The 23,515-nt window shown below is 39.6% G+C and overlaps 1 protein-coding gene across 2 annotated transcripts in view; it reads right to left on the bottom strand.

Annotated features, from left to right (window-relative positions):
* Positions 1–23,515, bottom strand: part of LOC111154100 (neuroblastoma amplified sequence) — a 333,307-nt gene that overhangs the window by 291,703 nt on the left and 18,089 nt on the right. For both annotated transcript variants that reach the window (XM_022513484.1, XM_022513482.1), the window contains exons 7-9: positions 18,173–18,306; positions 15,743–15,876; positions 14,180–14,278 (exon numbers count right to left, since the gene is read on the bottom strand). In XM_022513484.1, coding sequence (XP_022369192.1) covers positions 14,180–14,278; positions 15,743–15,876; positions 18,173–18,306 — 367 coding nt within the window. The remainder of the gene's footprint in view (positions 1–14,179; positions 14,279–15,742; positions 15,877–18,172; positions 18,307–23,515) is intronic.

Genomic DNA, 23,515 nt, shown 5'->3' with positions numbered 1-23,515 from the left:
TAAAATAAAAGAGAGAGACAACACATATTTAAGATCTGTGGGCCATAATGGTCTCTTTCAAGACTACTCTGTCCTAGTACAAAAAAGCATAGATAATATATATATATTTTTTAAAGTGTGACAAGTTGTAATAAAATTGTATTTGTGGACACTGAAATTTGTATTTCATATAGTTTTAATGGGCTATAAGATACTCTTTTTTTTTCCCCAAACACTTAAAAAAATGTTAAAATCCAGCTTTGGCTCCCAGACTACACAGAAACAGGTCAGATTTGGCCACAGGCCACAGTTTTCCAATCCCGGGTACAGAGAAAAGCCTACAGAGCGTGATTATCAGAAGACACGAGCTTACCACATAACAGCTGCATCATCTTACAGAGTCTCAACCTCTCAGAGTTCAGTTTCATCTACACAAGAGCAGTTAGGATACCGTCTTACTGAATTGTGAAGACTGAGATTCATTAAGTATATGGTAATCAGCAAAGGACTCTAAAATGTCTCAGTTATAATCTTAAGAACTTCAGGTTAAGTCAATTCCATGTCCATCTAAGAAGTACCCAAATTTTGCAAGGGACTGTGCTGGCAGTATAAGAAATGCTGTGCAAGGAAACCAAATTTTCCCCGCCCTGAAGGTACTTATAGTCCCAGAGGTTAACGAGACTATAATTTCGTCTAAGACAGGTTTGAAGAAAAAAACAAACAACCTGGTTCAGGCCTCCCATCCATACAACTCTTCTTATGAGCAATTATATGTCAACAAATTAGACAATCTGGAAGAAATGGATACATCCGTAGAAACATATAAACTGCCAAAACTGAAAGATGGAGAAAGAAAAAGCCTGAACAGACCCATAAGAGCAAAGAAACTGAGGCAGTAACCAATAATCTTCCAACAAACAAGAGTCCAGGACCAGATGGCTTCCCAGAGGAATTTTACCAAATATTTAAATAAGAATTATTACCGGGGCGCCTGGGTGGCTCAGTTGTTTAGCATCTGCCTTCAGCTAGGTCATGATCTCAGCGTCCTGGGATCGAGCCCCACATCGGGCTCTCTGCTCAGCGGGAAGCCTGCTTTTCCTCCCCTAGTCCCCCTGCTTGTGGTCCCTCTCTCACTGTGTCCCTCTCTGTCAAATAAATAAATAAAATCTTAAGAAAAAAAAGGGGGGGTATTTTGAGAAATATAAGAATTTATATAGGTTTAGAGTAATCCAGAACGGGAGTCGGTAAACTACAGAACTGGGCTCACAGCGCTTCTTGATCCAATATCCTAGGCAGCCATAAGCTATGGAAAGGCGGTAACACCTCAAATGAAATTTATTCCTATCCTTCATTAGGGCAACTTCAATAGCAAGGATAGGAAAAAGAGTTTTATTCATTTCATTTAATTTTTCAAAGTCTTAGTAAAAGTGGTGGGGGGTCAGAATCCCTATAACAAACAGACGCTACCTCACCTGATCAAGCCTCTAACAACACAGCCTCGGTATGTGCATATTTAAAACTTGTTTTCCAATAGGTGATTCTGTTGTCCAGACCTTGTTGAGAACTGCTACCCCGGTAAGCAGAATGTCCACAGAAATACTAATTAACAAGTTAATTTAGATTTCCCAGAGGCCTTTGACCCTGTGTCCTTCCCTCAACCCACAGCTAATGCCAGTGATCATCTGAAGACTTCATTCCCTCCCAATCCTCACGACGGATTTAAGCAACACGGCTGCAAAAAGCCCAGTACGTTCAGCATCCGCCCATCTGGTCCACTCCATGTCTACCTTGGATCCTGATTCCAGAACTACCCAGGGTCTGAAACCAAATTCCCCTTCTACTCCAGTATAAGTAGTTCAATTACTAAACTCTTTCTCAAACTTTTCTCCCAGGAAAAGAAGTTTGGTCTTTGAACCCGTTCTGGGGCCTGCCAAGTATACCTGACAATGGGTCTGTCTCGAATGCGTTCTACTAAACCCCCTACCACAATCTTCCTCTGTTAAATGCTGCCTGTAGTCTGCACCAGACCTCGTAAGTATTTGAGCAGCTTACTAAAACCATGTACTGTCTGTGCCCAGCGTAATGCCAGCACCTGGTTCAGAAAGAACAACTTACCTTGAAATTTCACAGCTAATAAGTAGAATCAAGAACAGGATTCAGATCGCCTGTCCCCTAACCCAGTACACATTCTATTAGGTCAGAAACATTGTTTTAATTTTCTATTTGTCCATAAAACATAATTAAATGACACTCCCTCATTCCTATAAAATAAGCTAAATATAACTCAGGAGTCTTCTTTCAGCTCTCTACTCCCAAAGGGAATGCGCAACAGCTAGCATCGCTCCAGGTAGAAGAAAAAATTCAATCTGGCCCAAGTTACTTCCTAAAATTGCATTTTCGTAAAGCTTTGCAGAGGAATTATAAAGTAGTCCTTATAACTGGAAGATGCGGGGTATAAACAAGGTACAAAATATCTTGCCTAAAAAGTTATATCCGCTGGGTAATAGGTAGATTCGTTATACCGGTCACTGAATTTCTGTGTATGCTTGAACATTTCCCTGATAAAAATTTGTTAAAAGAAAAAATAAAGTTATATCAAATTAAACTATAACCAAAACACTCCAAAAGAAAAATATGAGGCAAGGGGGAGCGGGAACCAGATGATAGATTTACCAGCTGAACAGAGTAAAAAATTTATAAAGGTCTTCAAAGACCTATTTCTATGTAACGGTAACATAAAGGGAATGAGCCTCTCCTCTCAAAGAATCTTCAAACATAAAATCTTCAACTTAAAAGCCAGCCAGGTGGAAGCTGCTAAGGCCCAGGACACTTCGGAGTCACACATGACTACCTCTCTCTAACACCTTCTGGATGAAAACAGATCACGGGCAACGGCCAAGACTCCCCACTTCCCCGTCTCCCCAAAAGAAACGCCTATAAAACCAAAAAATTTAGTCTGTGAAGCTCAGAAGTCCCTTATTCATACCCAAGAGCTTTCACCTCTACGAGACCATGCAGCTCTCTCCACAGACTACAGCACCCTTCACTTCTCCTCAAAAAACTGACCTGCACTGAGAAAAAGGAGAATTTTCTCATGCTGGAGAAATGTGAAATTGAGAGGCAAAATGAAAAACTCCTTAATAGAAGGTCAACTCAATTACTGACATTCACACTTCTCAGGTACAAGGCTACACATTCATCTCTCAAATGCCAATAGCACCCACATTATCAAAGGCCAAATGCACTCTCTCACTGCAGTGGGAGATAATCAGCAATGATCTCAACTACAGGACTCTCTCCTTTTCTAGAAGTGATCCTTCATAAAATTATTAATCTTATTTAGTTACGGTTTATGAAAAATATCTTGCCATTTATCCTTAACTGGTCCTCCAGCTGTCAAAAGAGCACATCTTTTCACTTAGCAATGCCATGATTCTCAGAGAATACATACAACCTTAGGAACCAGAAAGATGGGCAATGTTACAGCAATGTAATGGCTGTGAAAATCCACTGACTGGCTTCCACGTGCATCTCATAGATCTTAACAGAAGTTCTACCTCATAGTAGAATAAAATATGCTAAGCCCTTGGATAAACCTTTAAGGCAGGGAACACTCAACACTACCCTCTTCACAAGATCAAATTTAAACATTTGAGACACCCATGTACAACTTCCCTAGATGAAAGTGATGTATTAAGAAGAGACTGTGGTGGGGCGCCTGGGTGGCTCAGTGGGTTGAAGCCTCTGCCTTCGACTCAGGTCATGATCTCAGGGTCCTGGGATCGAGCCCCGCATCGGGCTCTCTGCTCGGCGGGGAGCCTGTTTCCTCCTCTCTCTGCCTGCCTCTCTGCCTGCTTGTGATCTCTGTCAAATAAATCAATAAAATCTTTAAAAAAAAAAAAAAAAAAAAAAAGAAGAGACTGTGGCCCTTCAGTACCCTTTCTATCTCCAATACTGTTTTCCTTCCGTTCTGTTGCAGTGGAAGTTATCATCCTGTCGCTTGAGAGCTCATTCACACAACAAACATTTTTGATTTCCCACCAAGCACTGTTTTATTTGGGCGGCTACCTTTACCCCATGAGTATAAAGGGCTCATATATTTAAAATGGCTACGATTTTGTGTAGGGGAAATCAGAAACCCACAGGAGATGACCAAGTCAACCTACATAAGGCATAGCCCATGAACACTGAAGCTGCAGGGCCTGCTGGTATTCCTCAGTCTCCCCTGAAAATGAAGAGCCTTCTGGAGACCACGTCCCAGTCCACCCTGAGCCTCCCTGAGATCAGCAGCGCCTCCAACTGGTGCGTCGATTCCTAACTACTCTTCAAACGGAGACCTTCATAATCTGATTATAACCTAGTTTAAGGCAACCATAGCTTATTATTCCCTAAAAATGTTGTCTCGAGTTCTTTCTATATAAACTGTATTTGCCCTGAAACAGCTGACTGAGAGAAAAAAAAAATTTTGCCACCACCCAAATGTTTGGATTCTCCCTTTGCACAACTGTGACACACATTATTAGTCACAGCTCTTCCCCACAGACAGCAGGAGTATCTTTCTTAACATAAAGCTGAGTATTTTTCTTAACATCAAAAATGTTCAAATGAATGCCTGTGTAGGGGTTTTTTTTTTTCTTATTCACTCCTTATTTACTACAGTTTTACTGATAGAGAGTTTACATTCCATAAAACTCATGGGCATGAGAGAAAGTAGGGGTGATGGAAATACCCTAAGCGAATGGCAGTGCTCAGTTGCACAATTATGAACACTTACAGAAACAAATCACTGACTGACACACTTAGGATCAATACCAAAAAGTCATCAAGGATTCTGCACATGGGTGGCTTCTCAAAGGGGTCAGAGAAAGAAGGCATATTCTCTTTTGTTTGCCACTGCTGAGATGTAAATTAGCGTCTAAAAGAAGTTACCTTCAAACACTCTTTGTGTAGTTATCAAGAAACTTCTGGACATTTAAAGTTGGGTATGTCCAACTTTTTTTTTTTTTTTTAGATTTTATTTATTTATTTATTTATTTGTCGATCCCAGAACTCTGGGATCATGACCTGAGCTGAAGGCAGTGGCTTAACCGACTAAGCCACCCAGGTGTCCAGAGTATGTCCCATTTTGCTTGTAGAAATTCACAATGAGGGACGCCTGGGTGGCTCAGTTGGTTGAGCAGCTGACTTCGGCTCAGGTCATGATCCCGGCGTCCTGGGATCGAGTCCCACGTCGGGCTCCTTGCTCATCAGGGAGCCTGCTTCTCCCTCTGCCTCTGCCTGCCATTCTGTCTGCCTGTGCTTGCTCTCTCTCCCTCTTTCTCTCTGACAAATAAATAAATAAAATCTTTAAAAAAAAAGAAATTCACAATGAAATGAAAAACAAAAAAGCTATATTCTGTTGGAAGCAATGTCATTTAAAAATACACAGATAAAGTCTTCTACTAGAACTCAGCTCACACTGCGTGCCCTTCTCTGTGACTAGGACTCCCAAAATCGACTGTAGACGGCCAGAGAGAGGCACTACGTGGGAATCCCCACTGAGCACACAGTTCTAGAGGCTGACTGCAGTCCCCTCTAAGAACACCGAGGAGACAAGAAATTCCTTAGTTGTAATCAAGGTGTAATCTAAACCACTATTAACGGCAAATCCGAAGAACAGAAAAGATAAGGCAGGGAGGTTCTGGGGTGAGTCTCAAAGGGGAGCAGGCAGAGGACGGAGTCTGAGGGAGGGGAACAAAATACATTCATTAGGCAGTGAGGGCATGTAAAGAAGGAAATGGTTGAAATCAGCAAATCCACAGAGTTAACCTGAAGCTGCTCAATTAATTTTTGTTTCCTATTCCCCAATTTACCACCTCGATTTTTCTTCTTCAACAGTGCTTGCAGCATCAGGCAAAACAATGAATTTCATAAAACCTTGAGTTTATACAATACCAATTTATTCCAACCCCACTCTGGCTGATTTATCTCACATTTATAAGATCCCTGTAGATAATATATATCACGGGCTCACATTACTAGAGTAACCAAAAATAAATAAAAATGTGATGAATATTTCAGCTTCTTTCATTTAAAAAAGACTGCATAATGGAAAAAACAAACAACCTAGCAATATTTTTGTCAGGCACAACCGGGCATTTACACATACCCTGTGCTTTATAACAATTTTCATTCTGAAATCTTAATCCAGTTATCCATCTCCCAGTTGACTGCTATCAAGAAGTGTATGTGAGGGGCGCCTGGGTGGCTCAATGGGTTGAGGCCTCTGCCTTCGGCTCAGGTCATGATCCCAGGGTCCTGGGATCGAGCCCCGCATCGGGCTCTCTGCTCGGCAGGGAGCCTGCTTCCTCCTCTCTCTCTGCCTGCCTCTCTGCCTACTTGTGATCTCTGTCTGTCAAATAAATAAAAAAAATTTAAAAAAAAAAAAGCATATGTGATTGCAGAACCCAGAACAGGCCTTTTTTCTGTGGTTTGATACATAGTTACAATTCCAAAATTTTACAGAGACCCCCCCCCATAAAAACACCTACAATTTGCACAGCTCCTGGGCCATAAAGTGAAAGCTTTAAGAGTAAGAAAGAGAATTCGACTTGTGACAAATTGATATCATGTAATAAGCATTTAGTGAATGATCATTTCAAACCTATGGCGCCAAGTGAGCCCCACTTACCCTCCTGAAATCCTGCCAGGAAAAAAGAAATCAAATATTGACCTTTGTAATAAATCAAGACAGGGGAGTAGTCCGTATGAAATAAACTAGGCAAAACAAACAAAACGGGGAAAGATTAAGATATAAAACAGACTTCTTTTAAAAGGGACAAGAAAGGGGCGCCTGGGTGGCTCAGTGGGTTAAAGCCTCTGCCTTCGGCTCGGGTCTTGATCCCAGGGTCCTGGGATCGGGCCCCGCATCGGGCTCTCTGCTCAGCGGGGAGCCTGCTTCCCTTCCTCTCTCTCTCTCTCTGCCTGCCTCTCTGCCTACTTGTGATTTCTGTCAAATAAATAAAATCTTTAAAAAAAAAAAAAAGGGACAAGAAAAATAAAACAGAAATGCGAGGAATGAGGGCGCCTGGGTGGCTCAGTTGGTTAAGTGACTGCCTTCAACTCAGGTCATGATCCTAGGGTCCTGGGATAGAGTGCCACATCGGGCTCCCCCTCCTCTGCGGGGAGCCTGCTTCTCCTTCTCCCTCTGTCTGCTTCTCCCCGTTTATGCTAGCGCTCTCTCTCTCTGTCAAATAACATCTTTTTAAAAAAAGAGAAAGAAATGGGAGGAATGAATAAGAATACAAAATAGAGGGGCGCCTGGGTGGCTCAGTGGGTTAAAGCCTCTGCCTTCAGCTCAGGTCATGATCTCAGGGTCCTGGGATCGAGCCCAGCATCGGGCTCTTTGCTCAGCAGGGAGCCTGCTTCCCCCTTCTCTCCGCCTTCCTCTCTGCCTACTTGTGATCTCTTTCTGTCAAATGGATTAATAAAATCTTAAAAAAAAAAAAAAAAGAATACAAAATAGAAGAAAAAGGGAAAAGAAAAAAAATCAAGAAACTTAATCTTTCTTTTCCACTCAGGAAATTAAAATTACTTATCCAAGAAACCCACAAAGGGAGAGTTATCAATCAGCAAAACAGAATCTTATACTAGAGGCAAGGGCTTCTGGAAAAATGTACATTACACATTCTCTGCCTTCAGATATTCGACATTCTAACTGGAGATACAGGATTCAGTTCATCAAAATAGAAAAAAATAAAGTGTGATCTATACCTAAGTCGTGCCCAAAATGTTACACAAACTGAGAAGAGCAAATCTATATAAGAAAACAAATAGGCTCTCGTTGGCTATGGCCTGCCGTTATCAGCTAAGAGTCACCCAGCCTCTAGTCTCTCCCAGCTGAATCAATATTCCTCTTAGTATAGACAATCCTATTTTCTCTTCTCAAAAATCTGAGTTTCCTAAAGAATAAGCTGCCACTCAAGGTCTCAATTATCTGACCTCAACTTGCGTTTCCAAGACCCCACCTCCCACCACAACCTCTCCTCCCCTGCCACACACCCCCTACAGCGTCAGCCAAACTACACCACCTGCAATTTCCCCATGTAGCTCCCTTCCTCTTGTCACTGTTCACACTGTCACCTCGCCTGGAATAGCCATCATGCCCAGACTGTAGCCATTGTCTGAAGCAATGGCCTGCCATACTTCTCTGATCTTTCAAGGAAGGAAGATCTCCTTCTTCTGGATCCCCATCACCGTACCTGCACCCTCTTAAGACCCTTACATATTTCTAGCCTGCATTCCAGTATACACACACACACACACACACAATATAAATACACATATATATTTGTATAAACTTTTATTAGAGAAAATGTATGTCAGACATTAGAAATATATATATTACACATACGTGTGTGTGTGTGTGTATATATATGTGTGTATGTATATTATTTCTCATTCAAGAATATAAGGCCTTGAGGTGCCTGGGTGGCTCAGTGGGCTAAGTATCTGCCTTCAGCTCAAGTCATGGGCCCTGCTCAGCGGGGAGCCTGCTTCTCCCTCTGCCCCTTCCCCAACTCATGCTCTCTCTCCCTCTTGCTCTCAAAAATAAACAAATAAAATCTTGGGGTGGGGGGAGAATATAAGGCCTTGAGGTCAGGACTTCCAATCCCTCTAACAGAATGCACTTTTTAATGGACAATAGATTAAATTTTTATAAATGTATATATGTGCTAAGAAAGTAAAGTAAAATATAAATTTTTTTAAAGTATCTATGTACCAAGAAAGGTATTAATTAATACCTAGGCTTTAAAACAACAAAATCAAGTTGAATAAAACAAACAAAAGGCCTTAAAAGAACAAAGAGCAAAACCTGGCTTGAACATAATAAAACACAGTATCAGAGAAGATGCAAAGAAACAGGCCCACCTCACAAATCAAAGCAGTAAGCGGAATGTCATGGGAACAATACATGCACCGTCTGGGCTTGACAAAATTCGCCCCAGAAAACGGAGCAGGGGAAAGCAAAACACACACTACCCCCTTTCTAACAGCAAAATTTAAGTTCAAGACTTAATGTGACTCTATTCCAGGAAATATGGTATTTGAGCTATAAAAACAAACATAAGAGACCACGCTTCATTTATGAAGTTGAAAGAACAAAATAAAAACAACACAATTTTCTTATACTTGTAACGTGTTTATTTTATAACGAAAAAAAATGTCTGAAGAAAATGGCAGTAATTTGCAGCAAATACAATTAGATTCAATTTTATGAAATGTAAAGACCTCTAACTGTACATGTGATCACTCAACTGTATCCAAAATAAAATAAAACAAAGGTCTATTATTTCAGATTGGAAAACAATATGCAAAATAAAATAAACAATTTTTTAAATTTTTTAATTAACTAGACTTGCAACTGATTTTCAAATTTCTTTTTTTTTAAGATTTTATTTATTTATTTGAGAGAGAGAGACAATAAGCAGTGGGGAGGGGCAGAAGGAGAGAGAGAGAGAGAAAGTAGACTTCCCGATGAGCAGGAAACCCGATGCAGGACTTGTCCCCCGGGACCTGGAGATCATGACCTGAGCCAAAGGCAGATGCTCAACCAACTAAGCCACCCAAGCAACCCGATTTCCAAATTTCTTAAGAATGATACAGCAAACTGACTCTTTAAGGCAGGAGTGCAAACAAATCAAAAGGAAAAAATTAATAATATTACATTTATCCACTACTATCATATCCTGAGTACGTACTGTGTACCTCAAAACAGGGATGCCTGGGTGGCTCAGTCAGTTAAGTAGCTGCTTTCGGCTGAGGTTACGATCCCAGTGTCCTGGGATCAAGCCCCACATCAGGCTCCTTGCTTAGTAGGAAGCCTGCTTCTCCCTCTGCCTGCCACTCCTGGCTTGTGCTCTCTCTCTGACAAATAAATAAATTAAATCTTTAAAAAAAAAACTAGTAGCTCACTGAATACTCATTTCAATTCTTTTCTTCCCTTAAGAGACATTCATAAAATAGCTACAGAGAACATCTAGAAATGAGAAATAGAAAAACTGAAACAAAAAATCACAATGTGGGGCACCTGGGTGGCTCAGTGGGTTAAGCCTTTGCCTTCAGCTCAGGTCATGATTTCAGGGTCCTGGGATCAAGCCCCACATTGGACTCTATGCTTAGCAGGGAACCTGCTTCCCCCTCTCACTCTGCCTGCTTCTCTGCCTACTTATGATCTCTCTCTCTGTCAAATGAATACAATCTTTTTTTTTTTTCCAAATGAATACAATCTTTAAAAAAAAAAAATCACAATGCCTAGTTCAAAAAAAAAGAGCGACAGAAATTTTTAAAAGATATATCAGAAAAAAAATTAACCAGAATATTAGATTTTCTTTCTAAATTGTATATCTTACATATCACTAATTCATTATATTTATATATTTATATATATTATATATATATTTATATATTTGAAGCAAAACTGCTTCAAACTACTTTCTTCGTTAAGTATATACATTTATATAGAAAGAATAAAAATAATCTTTTACTTTTCTTTCTCAACAAAAATAAAGGGGGAAAAAAGAGAATAAGAATAAAGGTAAGTTCAATAAGACTAACATCTAGAGAATAGAAATTTCAGAGAGAAAAAAGAAAACAGAGGGGAAGAAACAATCAAAGAAATAATTCAGTAAATTTTCCCAGAAGTGAGTTTTCAAACCGAAGGGCCAACAGTATGGAAATAAACAACTCCAAGACATAACACGACCAAGTTTCAGAATACTGTGGGGAAATAAAAAAGAATCTGAGTTTCCAGAAAAAAGGAGGATGAAAAAATAGAGGGAAAAATACGTGCATGAGGATTCTCAAGGGCAGCACTAGAAGCCAGATGACAATGGAGCAATATCCTCAAAATTCTAAAAGGAAAATTATTTCCAGCCTACAATTCTATCCATGCTAAATTATCATTTAAGCATGAAGATAGAATAAATGCCATTTTCAGGCAGGCAAGGTCTCAAAAACTATATACTTCCCGTGTACTCTTCCTCAGGGAATTACAGAAGTTCACCAAAACAGCAAAATAAACCAAAGAAACACAGGTCCCAGGAAACAGGTGATGCAACAAAAAATATGAAAGCAATCCTCAGGATGGTAAAGTGAATTCTTACAGGAGTTCTTAAGGAAATAGCTATGCGGCAGAGGCAAACCCACCTCACAGCAGGTCAGAAAGTTCTGAGAAAGACTCCAAGAAGATGAAACTTACAGAATATCTAACATATATGGTGTAGGATCTACACTAACGGGAGTGAGTTCACCATTAAATCTATAATAAGTATATTTAAAAACTTTGCAAACTAAGAAAGGAAGGGAGGGAGGGAGGGAAAGAGGGAGGGAGGGAGAGAGGAAGGAGAGAGAGAAGGAATTTAACCACAAGAATATATACAGGCAAGAAGTTACCAGATAGGCCTTACTCTAGCCAACAAAGCCCCTCCAAGATTTAGCCTGGTTGTATCTCTGTGCCATCTATATATTACTCTACTCAGTCAGCTTCAGCCAAAATGGCCTCCTTGCGGTTTCTAAAAAATGGCAGGTATGCTCCTAACTCATTTAGCTTTCACTATTCTTTCTGCACAGAACACTCTTTTTCCAGATATCCAAGTAATGAATACCCTCACCTCCTGCAAGCCTTTGCACAAATGTTACTTTCCCAGTGAGGGTAACCTGTCTACCCTAGTTAAAATTACAACCCATAGGGCGCCTGGGTGGCTCAGTGGGTTAAAACCTCTGCCTTCAGCTCAGGTCATGATGCCAGGGTCCTGGGATCGAGCCCCACATCGGGCTCTCTGCTCAGCAGGGAGCCTGCTTCCCCCTCTCTCTCTGCCTGCCTCTCTGCCTACTTGCGATCTCTGTCAAAAAATAAATAAAATCTTTAAAAAAAAATTACAACCCATAATCTACTCACCACCCTGCCACTGTCTTCCACCCTCTGTTCATTTTTTCCCTACAGCACTTATCAGTTTCTCAAATACTCTACGTTCAGTGTTCGTTTTCTGTCACCCCCTCTAGAAGTTTAGTTCCATAACGCGTCAACCAAGCATCTGGAACAGCACGTGGCGCAGAGCAGGAAATGAATAAATGTTTATTGAATGAATGAATGAATGACTAAGAATGAAAAGGCAATCACGCAATAAATACTACAGAAGGTTATTGTCTCATCTGTGAAGAGCATCTACATGACCATAATATTTACACTATAAAATCACAACTGAACAGGAGAATAAGAGAAGGCTAGGTTTGTGTATGTGAGGACAGAGTAAGAAAACAGAACACCTTCCATGAAGAGACATTAAGAGGTAATGTGTAAACAGAGAAATCAAGAAGTAACAACATAAACATTTTATTTTTGTGTATGAAAACAACAGACGGTATCAAATAAAACAGCCAAACAAAGTAGCTCAAAGTAGTTATCTTTGGAAAGAAATTAGGTGAAAAGGTCAGTTTTTAAGATTATTTAACAGCTAAAACTAAAGTCAGATCTAACTCAAAAAAGGTGAATTTTTTAAAAAGTCACATGTTGGGAGAAAATAATACACATGAAATCCAGAATTAACATCCAGATCACATAAAGAATGTCAAGACCATATACCCAGTAAAAATTAAGAAATTATATTTTTTAAAAAAACACATTTCATAGATGACAAAACATGAATGGCCAATAACATAAAAAGCTATCCAACCTCATCAGTAATCAGGGAAATGAAAATTAAAACCACAATGAGATCTTCTTTTACATCTAACCAGATCAGCAAATATTTGAAAGTCTGATACCAAGAGCACTAATAAGAAACCACGGAAGCTTTCATGGCTGATGGAACCGCGCACCGACAGAACCACTCTGAAAAACATGTGCATTACCTCGTAAAGTTGAAGCTGTACTTACTCAATAATTCACCAATTCCACTTCTGCTTCTATATCCTGCAGAAACTCTTACACACGTGTCAGAGGAATGCATAATCATTTTGGCCGCAGAACTATTTTTATAACCAAAAAAAAAAAAAAAAAAAAACTGGAAACAAACCAAATTTTCATCCACAGGAGAATGAATATGCTACAGCATATTCATAAAATGAAATATCCTAATGGCAGTGAAAATTGAATGAAGTAGAAAAACACGCATCAAAAAGCAAGCCTCAAACCAAGACTTGTGTGTCTTCCATATGATTCTATTTATATAAAGTCAAACAGCACAACCACATACAAATAAGTGGTAAAACTAAAAAGAAAGCAAAAAAATGATAAAAACAAAATTCAGGACAGTGGTTATCCCTAGTAGGGAAGGATCAGGGAAGAGCACGAAGAGGACTCTGGTGGGTGTCAGTTCTTTTGCAATATAAAAATTTCATAATCATAAAATTCTGAATAAAAAGGACAGACCTCTGACTGAATAGAACACAAAAATTAAGTCTTTTTGATGAAAAAGGTATGCAAGTACACAGAGGGTCAGAGAGCTTAAGGACTCACAGACACAGAGTAAGTCTCAAAATTCAGAATTTAAGCTACATTTATCTGATTTACAACTTGATAGTCTCCCCATTTAGAGAATCAAGAAGTTAGCTTGATAACTTATAAAATAGATGTAAATTTCACCCTCAAAATAACAAAATGAAAGGAGAGAAATCACTAGAAGTAGAAGATGCCCAATTTTCAACCAACCCTCAATGCAGGTGGCAGATACGCAGAGAAGTGGCATCTATGAAGAATGGGCCACAGGTGTAGGGATCAGCTGTGCCACGAGGGAAGCAGCCCTAACCTGCAGAGGAGAGGAGGAGGGGAGGAGGGGAAAAGGGGAGGCATGCGGACGGAGCCCTCCTATGCAAGGGCACTTCAGAGGCAGCCTTTTGTGAGTTCTCTCAACACGCTAGAGCGCTAGAAGTTAGGTACATACTCATTTCCCAGATGAGAAAAATAAGATTAAGAAACTGAAGAGAAAAACTTCCTTGGCGAATACTCCCAGTGCCTATGTGGCTCAGAGCTCAGTCAGCCCAACGATCAGAAATGCTCAGAAGACAGCTACCACCGTATCACAGATACTTAAGATAACTATGCACTAGGGGAACAAACGAAGCCAAACTAAGCAGAGTGGACACCGTCTTCTCTCTGAAACTGTGCCAAGACATCTCCATCCACCTCACACTCCGCCAAGGAGAAGACACGGTTGCTCACCTGTGACCAGGATGGTAAACAGCTGTGTTGATTCCACGAGGATAATGACCACTGAAGCTGAAACAGTGACTCTCTTGATAGCTCTGATTTGTCCCAACACTAAATTTAAGAAGAAAAAACACCAGTAAGCCACCGTGAGAGGCCAAAAAATACCCACTACAGTGTCTGTAATGTAGAAGACGCCACCAAACACTGCTGAGAATACAAAACAACTCTGACACGTAATTAGTGGGAATATGAATGATATAAAAACGCTGGGAAAAGGTCTGGAAGTTTCTTTTACAAATAAACTGTATCTACCCTATGATTCAGCAGTTCCACTCAAAGACAGTGACGCAAGAAAAATGAAAATACACATCCATAAATACTTGTAAAGCATAGTCATAATAGCTTTATTCATAGTGGCCCCAAAACGGAAATCACAAGTCCATCAAAAGAAGAATGACTCAACAAATCATGAATGTTATGGTCTGAATGTTTGTGATCCCACTATGGACTGAAGGTCTGTGTCCCCACAAAATTCATATGTTAAAACCCTAATGCCAGTGTGATGGTATTTGGAAATGGGGTCTTTGGGAAGTAATTAGGTCATGAGGATGAAGGCCTCACGAAAGGAAATACTGCCCTCAGAAAGGAGGCCAGAGAGCTAGCTAGCTCTCTTTCTACCACGTGAGGGTACAAAGACAAGTCAGCAGTCCACAAAGAACCCAAAGAGGGTTCTCACCAGAACCCAGCCACGCTGGCACTCAGAACACAGACTTCCACCCTCGGGAAGTGTCAGCAGTAAACTTCCGTTGTTGATAAGCGACCCCGTTTTCAGTACTTCGTTGTAACACCTCAAACTAAGACACATGAAATATTCACACAGTGAAATACATTATATTATAATAAAATGGAATAAACTACTGATACATGAAAAAATACAAATAAATCAAATAAATCTCAAAATATGCTAAATGAAGGAAGACTCAGACAGGAGAGTACATTCTATGAGTCCATTTATGTGAATTACCGGAACGGGCACAACTTACCTAGGATGGTTAAGCTGGGCGGGGGGGAGGTGGGGAGGTGTACATAGATTTACTAGGTTGGAGCATGAGAGAACTTTCTAGCATGATGATAATGTGCTGTATCTTGATAAGGGTTTGAATTGCACAGTATTTGCATTTGCCATAACTCACTGGCTGGCACACTGAAGATTTGTACATTTCACTGTATGCAAATTTTATTTCAAAAGAGAAAACTGTAAATAAACCTTAAACTTTAATTAATGACATGCATGCTTAAGTATATAAGGACTAACTCTGAAATCCATTAAAAAATAACATTGACTAATGGCTAGACAGAAGGGTGGGCAGAAATGTGAATAGCAAGTATAGTAAAATGCTAATTATGGAATTTAAGTGAAGGTATAGGAGCATTTGCTATAAAATGGTTTCAACCTTCCTGTTATATTTGCAGTTTTCTTCCACACTAAAATGCTGAAAGAACAAAACAAAATCTGACTAAGCCAGAGAAAAACATTATTTCACATAGGAGTTCCCAAATAAAATGTATTTTTACCTTACAAGGTAACTTTTAAGTTCTCCTCGGTAATTGATGACCAGGAGTTCTGCAGACCACTGTGCACTGGCTTTATATTCTAAAAATATCAACCCAGCAATAGCATAGCTCAGATCACCTGGTAAACTTGAGGCCTATAAAAGAGGGTGAATTAAGTTACTAAAAAGATACCAGATAGAAGTTAACACATGCATAGTTGGAAGACATCCCAGACACTGGCCTTGCCAGGTACACATTGAGACAGTCCCAGAACTGCTGTGTATAACTGAAGAATCATGCAAATCAGAGCGCCTAGAACCAGACATCCAACTTTAGACCTGCCCTCCCGACAAAGGCTATCGCCACACAACCCTCTAGATGACAGATTTGCCTAGATACGAGAATGTCTGTTGAGACTGTGCTTCTCGTGGGGGTGGCGAGGGGTAATGCCACCATTCAGCCTCAAAGAATTCTTTTTTTTTTTTAAGATTTTATTTATTTATTTGACAGAGAGAGATCACAAGTAGGCAGAAAGGCAGGCAGAGAGAGAGAGGAGGAAAGCAGGCTCCCCGCTGAGCAGAGCCCGATGTGGGGCTCGATCCCAGGACCCTGGGATCATGACCCGAGCCGAAGGCAGAGGCTTTAACCCACTGAGCCACCCAGGCGCCCCAGCCTCAAAGAATTCTAAGATACTGAGTTTAGATATAAGCTCCCAAATGTTGACTTTCACTGCCAGCAGTAACCAATGCTTTAAAAAAAAGCCTTGGGGCACCTGGGTGGCACAGTTGGTTGAGCATCTGACTCTTGGTTTCACCTCAGGTCTGATCTCAGGGCCATGAGATCTGGCCCCAAGTTGGGCTCTGCACTCAGCATGGAGTCTCCTTGTGTTTCTCTCTCCCTCTGCCCACCTCCCCACACTCCCTTCCCCTGGGAAGCGTACAGCCACATGCTCTCTGTCAAATAAATAAATCTTATTTTTTTAAAAAAGGCATCAATTACTTCCCATTTGCCCATCAGTAACTAAGAGGAAAAGACACTTAAAACATTCACTCAATGGCAACCTTTTTCCATGAACTAAGTATCAGGCTATATTGCTAAGCACATGAAGGCATGTGCACCTTGGGAAGCACACATACTACAGTTTACCACACCGAATGCCTAGACCTCACTATCTAGAACCACAAAATAAATACTGTGGCCACATGCAGCTATGGAACACTTGATATAGGACTAGTCCTAATTGAGACAGACTATAACCATAAAAAGAAACAGGACATTTCAAAGACTTGGTACCAAAGAAAGTAGAATATCTCATTAACAATCTTTACATTGCATATTGAAATAATATTTATGATATACTGGATTATATAATAAATTCACCTGTTCAACTCTTAACGGAACTTCTAGAAAATTTAACATTACAACGTGATCATATATATTATTCACATTACTTTTCTATCAGACAACGCTAGTCTAGAAAACAGTGGTGCAAACTTGTTAGTTTGGTTCCCCTGGACTTCCGTAATATGAGCCTAACACATTTTTTCAAGTTTTTCCAGTCACTATTTCTGAACAAAAATCATTCTCTATATCACAGGTTCTTATCCCTACCTTCTCATTAAAAATCAGCTGAAAAATTTGTAAACAATACTAATGCCCAGAGCCCACTCTAATCAATTAAACGAGAATTTCCGTGGGTCGAGCCTAGACAATCAAGTAATTTTTCTGTTGCTTCTCTTTTCTTTACAAAGCTTCCCAGCTGATCCTAAGATGCAACCAGAGCTAGCCCTGTGGTTCTACCTGCCTCTGTACCTTGTTCATTCAAGGAAAAAGGATACAAAGTAAAAAGCACTGGATTCCTGAAAGAAACACTTATTAACTGGATTGCCATGGGAAAAGTCATTCAACTGCCTCTCGATTTCAGTTCTCTAAACTGTAAAACCTGGATAATATCTGGTCAATCTATTCAAAGGGTTGCTGTGAATATGAACTAAGTATATACATATATATATATAAAACTCATTAATAAAATATAAAACATTATACAAATACAAATTATTACCATCATTAATTTTTTTTCTCCACTCTCCCTTTCAATTCCTATCCCCTTGAGGGTAACAGATCCTAACTCCTCGGAAAGCTTTTTCTATTGTGACAGCTCACTGACTACTTTCCCTCACTGGAACTTCCTAATATTTTTCTGTACCTCTGTTTAGTATTTACTTACCACTATGTTTCCATACTGATGGATTACCGCTGATTACTGCATTACAAAATGGAGAGAAAAAAATGTTTCACGTACAGATATCTACTAGATTCTTAGTATCTTAAGTTCACAACTTATTCAGATTTACAGGTTCAATTTCCCTCTCCTCACATTTGGTCACTCAAGTACCTTCATATATTTTTTTGAATGTCTTTTATGTAATCGGTCTAAGGTTATGCACATACCGGGGCAATAACAAAGAGTTCACTTCCCGTGAGATCAAACACCCTCACTGTTCCTGTGCTTTCAGCATAGGCCAGCAGGGTACAATCATAACTCCATGCCACACGCCTCCACTGGGGTTTCGGGTCTTTCGGAACTAGAATGAAAAGAAAAGAAGTACTTTTAACAATGTGTTATACAGATAGTTTAGCTGCAGTAACTGTAGATGTTAACCAACTATTCAACTATGTTACATCCTTTCCAAAGGATTTCTAATGTTTCATTTCAATAGAAAAGAACTCTTTCCATAAAGCCAGTCCAAGTAAGACTGGTAAACATAAACCACAGCAAACTCTGTCCCACTTACTTAAGAAGCAAAGACGACTGACACCAGCGGTCAAATGAATGCTGGACAGGCCCTAGTTGGAAAAGCTCAGAAGAGCACACCTCAAGATACTTACGAAATTAAGACAGATCAAGAGCATAGAGAGTGTGGGCGAAAATAATTCCAATTAAATGAGTTCAGCTCCTCTAACAGCAAAAAATGAACATTTCAACTGTTATCTTTCAAATACATCAAATATAGGTAACTAAGACATACGACACAGGGTTATACAAACACAGCATTGGAGAAGTATGTAGTATGTATGTAGTATATACACACAGTATAGTATGTAGTATATACACACATATCATACATCAACATGTGGATTAGGTGAATCGAGTACTATCCTAATCAATCCCACAAGTCTAATATTTTAATAATCAGCCTTAATAAACCAACACCTTTTTTCTGCTCTGAATTTTTCAGTACAATAATGAAAAGAAAGGCTGTCAGCAATAAAGAAAAAAAGGGGGGGGTACTGTGAAACTCTAAACTCTGTTAAATTTTTTAGAGGTTTTTGAGGTCAAGCTCAAAGGTCATGCTCCCTGGTAAAGGGAGGGCACTGGTTCTACTGGTCTAATGGGGACCCCGCATTAGAATCCCAGAACTGAGGAGACCAGTAGAACCAGTGCCCTCCCTTTACCAGCAGGGATTACAGATGATCAGGGGACTGACAAGGGAACATCCAGAGTTGAGAGTCGAGAGCAAAGAAAGCCCAGAACCCATGTGTCCCGCCTTCCCAAACAGTGAGCATCTCACTACCACACGTTGACTCTCAGTCCGAGTTTGGACTGAGCCTCAGGCCTGCCCCAGAAGGTTCCTGAGATCCAGCTAATAAGCCACCAACAACACAGCCACCTGGCAAATAAGCAAACCATGCATACTGGGGTCTGTCTTTCACCCACATGCTGCCTCTGCCTAGAATGTTCTTCCTCAGTACTCTGCAAAGCGTTCACTTTTGTTACAACCACCTGTGGTAACAAATGGTTCCCTCCTCCTTCCTTGGCACTCTTTGAAACTGTCTGCTCTCCTCTCTGTGCCCAAATAGGCTGTACAAAATTCTTTATCACACCACGTTCTGTTGTTTACAGGACTATTTCCCCCACGAGCCTCTGAGCTCCATGAAATCCACCGACACTGTCCTATTCCACACTGTCATGCTAGAACCTGGAAAGGAAAGTGATTAGTATTTCACTAATGAGTGAAGACTAACGCTTTCAGGAAAATCTATGCTAACAGGGCAAGGTAATGGTAAGAGGTTACCATCTCCCCGGGACTACCAATTAAACATGAATTACATAAATGGTCTTCTCCCCACCTAGAAGAAGTACTTTAGAATTCAATCTTCTCTCTTATATCTGTAATACACATAATAAACTTTTTTGTATGGGAGGAAAGTATGCCAGATATCAAGGAGTTTCTTTATACCAAATAAATCCAAGTAAATACCAAATCCAAGTGAATACCAAATCCAAGTAAATACCAAAAAAATTCCAAGAGGGCCCCTTGGACACAGTAAGGTCTAGTGGATATATTAAAGACTAACAAAACACTATACACATTCTAGAAAAACAATGTTTTTAATGGGAATAAAATGAGGGAAAAGATCAGTTCTCCATCTTTATAAAGCTTCAAAAAAAAATCAAGCTTGGAAGTAAACAAAGGCACAAAATGATAAACAATACAGGAAAACAAGACCTGCCTGCCCATAGATGCTACACAAACACCAGATAATTTAATGCCCTGAAATATATTCATGTGCTAAAGAAACACAGAAACATTTTTCCATTATTACTGTTTTACCTGAGATAACAGGTTTTTTCCTCTTATCTCATTTTGATAGGATAAACAGATTTATGTACCACATTCTTTATCTAAAATAAGTTTCATCTGAAAGGGATTTCTTTTTACTATTACTTCTAGTTATAACCAGTAGCTCCAGAAAAATCAGCATGTGTTTTGACCCAGATAAAGACAGGTTTTTTCATTACAAAGTAAGATTTCACATAACAATGTAAAAACACGGTTTTTATCACCGGACTTTTCCAGCTGTGTGGTTTTGGAGAGGAATGAACGGTCTAGATTTGTACAAAGCCAGTGTCAATGGGGTCAACTGAAAAGTATTCAGAAAGGCTATTGGCAAACTGAGCCTGCCATCTGACACCTGCCACGTTCACAGTGAAACTGCGTCTTCTCACTCACATCTTGCACAGGCTGTGGCCCCTTCAACCCACCCAATTGCCAAGCTCTTTCTCACCTTGTGCTTTTATCTGTGCTGTTTTCTTAGCCTGGAGCCCCTCTCCCTTGAGCCCTTTCCTGGCTCCTTTCCATCTCCCAGGTCTCAACTTTTTCAAGATTTTTTCAATTTCTCAAATCTCTTAGTGATACATACCACTTCCACGGGAGGCATTCTCTGACCATAACGCCTAAGCAGCCTCAAGTCCCCATTATTCTCCACTATCCAATGAGTTGATGTCCTTCACATCTCTTAGCCCAATTACGCATGCGTGTGTGTCTACTTTTTATCGTCTATTCATTGAACTATAAATTCCAAAATGCCAGGTGCTGGGCCCATTCTGTTCATACCTGCATCCCCAGTGCCCAGCACTCTAGTGGTAGTATCAGGCACTCAAGTGCTAACGGAAAACATTCTACTCCGGTGCTCACCCACCCAGACTGGAAAGGGAAATAGAGAAAGATTAAGAAGCAAGGAACACTGGGTCCCATTCTTAGCGCTGCCATAAAATGAAGGGGTGCGACCCTGGGGAGATCATGGAGGTGCAGCTCCCTCATTTGCAAAATAAAGGGCTGAGTGTACAATCTGGTCTGGTGAGCAAGAGCCAAAGAGCGGAGCTATAAAAGCTTGCTGAGAGGCTAAATATTTGAATGTTTGAAATAAAAGTGTCAGTAAAGACATGAGAAAAATGGTTACAATCCTGGAATGAGAAAGGTCTAACCACAAAGAGAAACCCTGAAATTATACGGAAAAAAAAAAAAGCGACAAATACAGTTATAAAACAAACAAACAAAAAATCCATAACAAATTAAAAAGAAATCAATTGGCTGAAAATATTTGCAACACAGATGATAAAGAGTTAACATTCATACTATCACACCAATAAAAAAAAGTCAAGTAATCCAAGAGGAATATAGGCAAAAGGATATGCTCTAAAAATTCACAAAAAAACATAAAAATAGCCACTTAACATATGCTCTACCTAATAACTAAAAATATGCAAATTGAAAATGAGATTTTTTTTCTTCCTTTGCCTGTGAACATAATATTTTTTAAACAGGTAACATATGGTGCTGACAGTGGAGAAAAGAAATGGCTTCCATCCTGACATTTTTCATAACTGTGTAAATAGGTGGAACTTTCTGGAAAGAACTGCAGCAGTAGCTATTTTGAATACTATACCTGGAGACAAACAGGATGTCTTTTCCAGTGTTGGGGGAGGAGGATAGGGGCAAAGATGGGTAAGAGAAAGAGGAAGAAGAGAGCCACTATAAACAACCTAAATTTCTATCAAGAAGGGAATAAAAAACATGTGGTTCACATTCTTACAATGGAATCCTGTGGCTACATTTGAAAGACTTAAATGCATCTGCACGTACAGACTGGGAAGACATCAGTACAGTCGGAGGGAGAGCAAGCTGGAGAACAACCTGTACGAGATGATCTTGTTTTGTTAAAGAAAAAAGTCAATCCACGTACATATAGGTTTATATAAGTATAGAAAATTTTATATTAAGTTATTAAGTTCCTATGAAAAATTCAAATTGAAAAGAAACTTTATTTTTACTTTTTCTACTTCTGTATTGTTTGAATTTGTTACACAAATGTACTGCTTTTGTCGTTTAAAGAAACAACATCGGGGTAAGTAGTTTCAGATTAGATCTTCCACCATTAAAGAAAACAGGTCAAAATAACTATTTTCTTGTTATACAACAGGCAGTGCAAGACTGTGATCACTGTGAGAAGCTACTCTCAGCCAGTAGGCACCTTCTGGACCATGGTGCATGAAAAGGGACCTCCAACAGCACGTGCAAGTCTGCAAGTCTCAGTGAACACAGCAGATAAAGGATGGAGTTTAGAGCTACTAAACTAAATACAATCTGCAAGGCAGCATTCCAGAGGGGAGTGAGGCAGAGAAGGAGCTATAAAATCTGCAGAGATAAACACTAGGTCTTCAGACACACACACACAAACACACAAACACACACACATACACACACATATTCTGCAGGGCCAAGAATAGGAAGACTATTGGGGAAAAACAACTGCCCGAGCTTGGAGAAGACTTGGAAATGTTAGAATTCCACCCCATCAGAGTGGAGAGATGTCAATGAACACTCAGAGTTCTCATAAGAGATCCCAGAAAGACCACACCTTAAAGGAGGACTAATCTAACCCCAAAGTAAAAGCTATTAACCATATCCACTAACACATAAAAAGAAGCCTTAAAAGATTAATCTGATCCACAAAAAAAAAAAAAAAAAATTAACCACATCCCAGAACAAAACTCAATACTCTATTAGGGAAGATAACAAAACTTAGTAATTCAGCTCCATAATGTTGAGCATATAATTTAAAGTGTTAGAAAAAAAAATAAAAAGGTAAAAAAAATAAATAAATAAGGGGTGCCTGGGTGGCTCAGCCAGTTAGGCATCTAAGCCTTGATCTCTGCTCAGATGTTGAACTCAGGGTCATGAGTTCAAGCCCCGTGTTGGTTTCCAGGTATGTATGTATGTAGGTAGGCATGTAGCCTACCTAAAAAAAATTTTTTTTAAATAAAAAATAAAGAAGTTAAAAGCCCTGGGTGTTATATGCAACTGATGAATCACTAAATTCTACCCCAGGAACTAATAATATGGTATATGTTAACTAAATTGAATTTAAATAAAGCATTTTTTAAAATATAATAAATTGATCACAACTAAAAATATATAATTAAAAATAAATTAAAAAATAAAGTGTTAG

Source organism: Enhydra lutris, unplaced genomic scaffold (assembly GCF_002288905.1).
Source record: "Enhydra lutris kenyoni isolate GAN:26980312 unplaced genomic scaffold, ASM228890v2 scaffoldscaffold35, whole genome shotgun sequence".
Lineage (NCBI taxonomy): Eukaryota > Metazoa > Chordata > Mammalia > Carnivora > Mustelidae > Enhydra > Enhydra lutris.
Note: the sequence above shows the minus strand (reverse complement) of the source record. Positions and strands in the feature narration are given on the sequence as shown.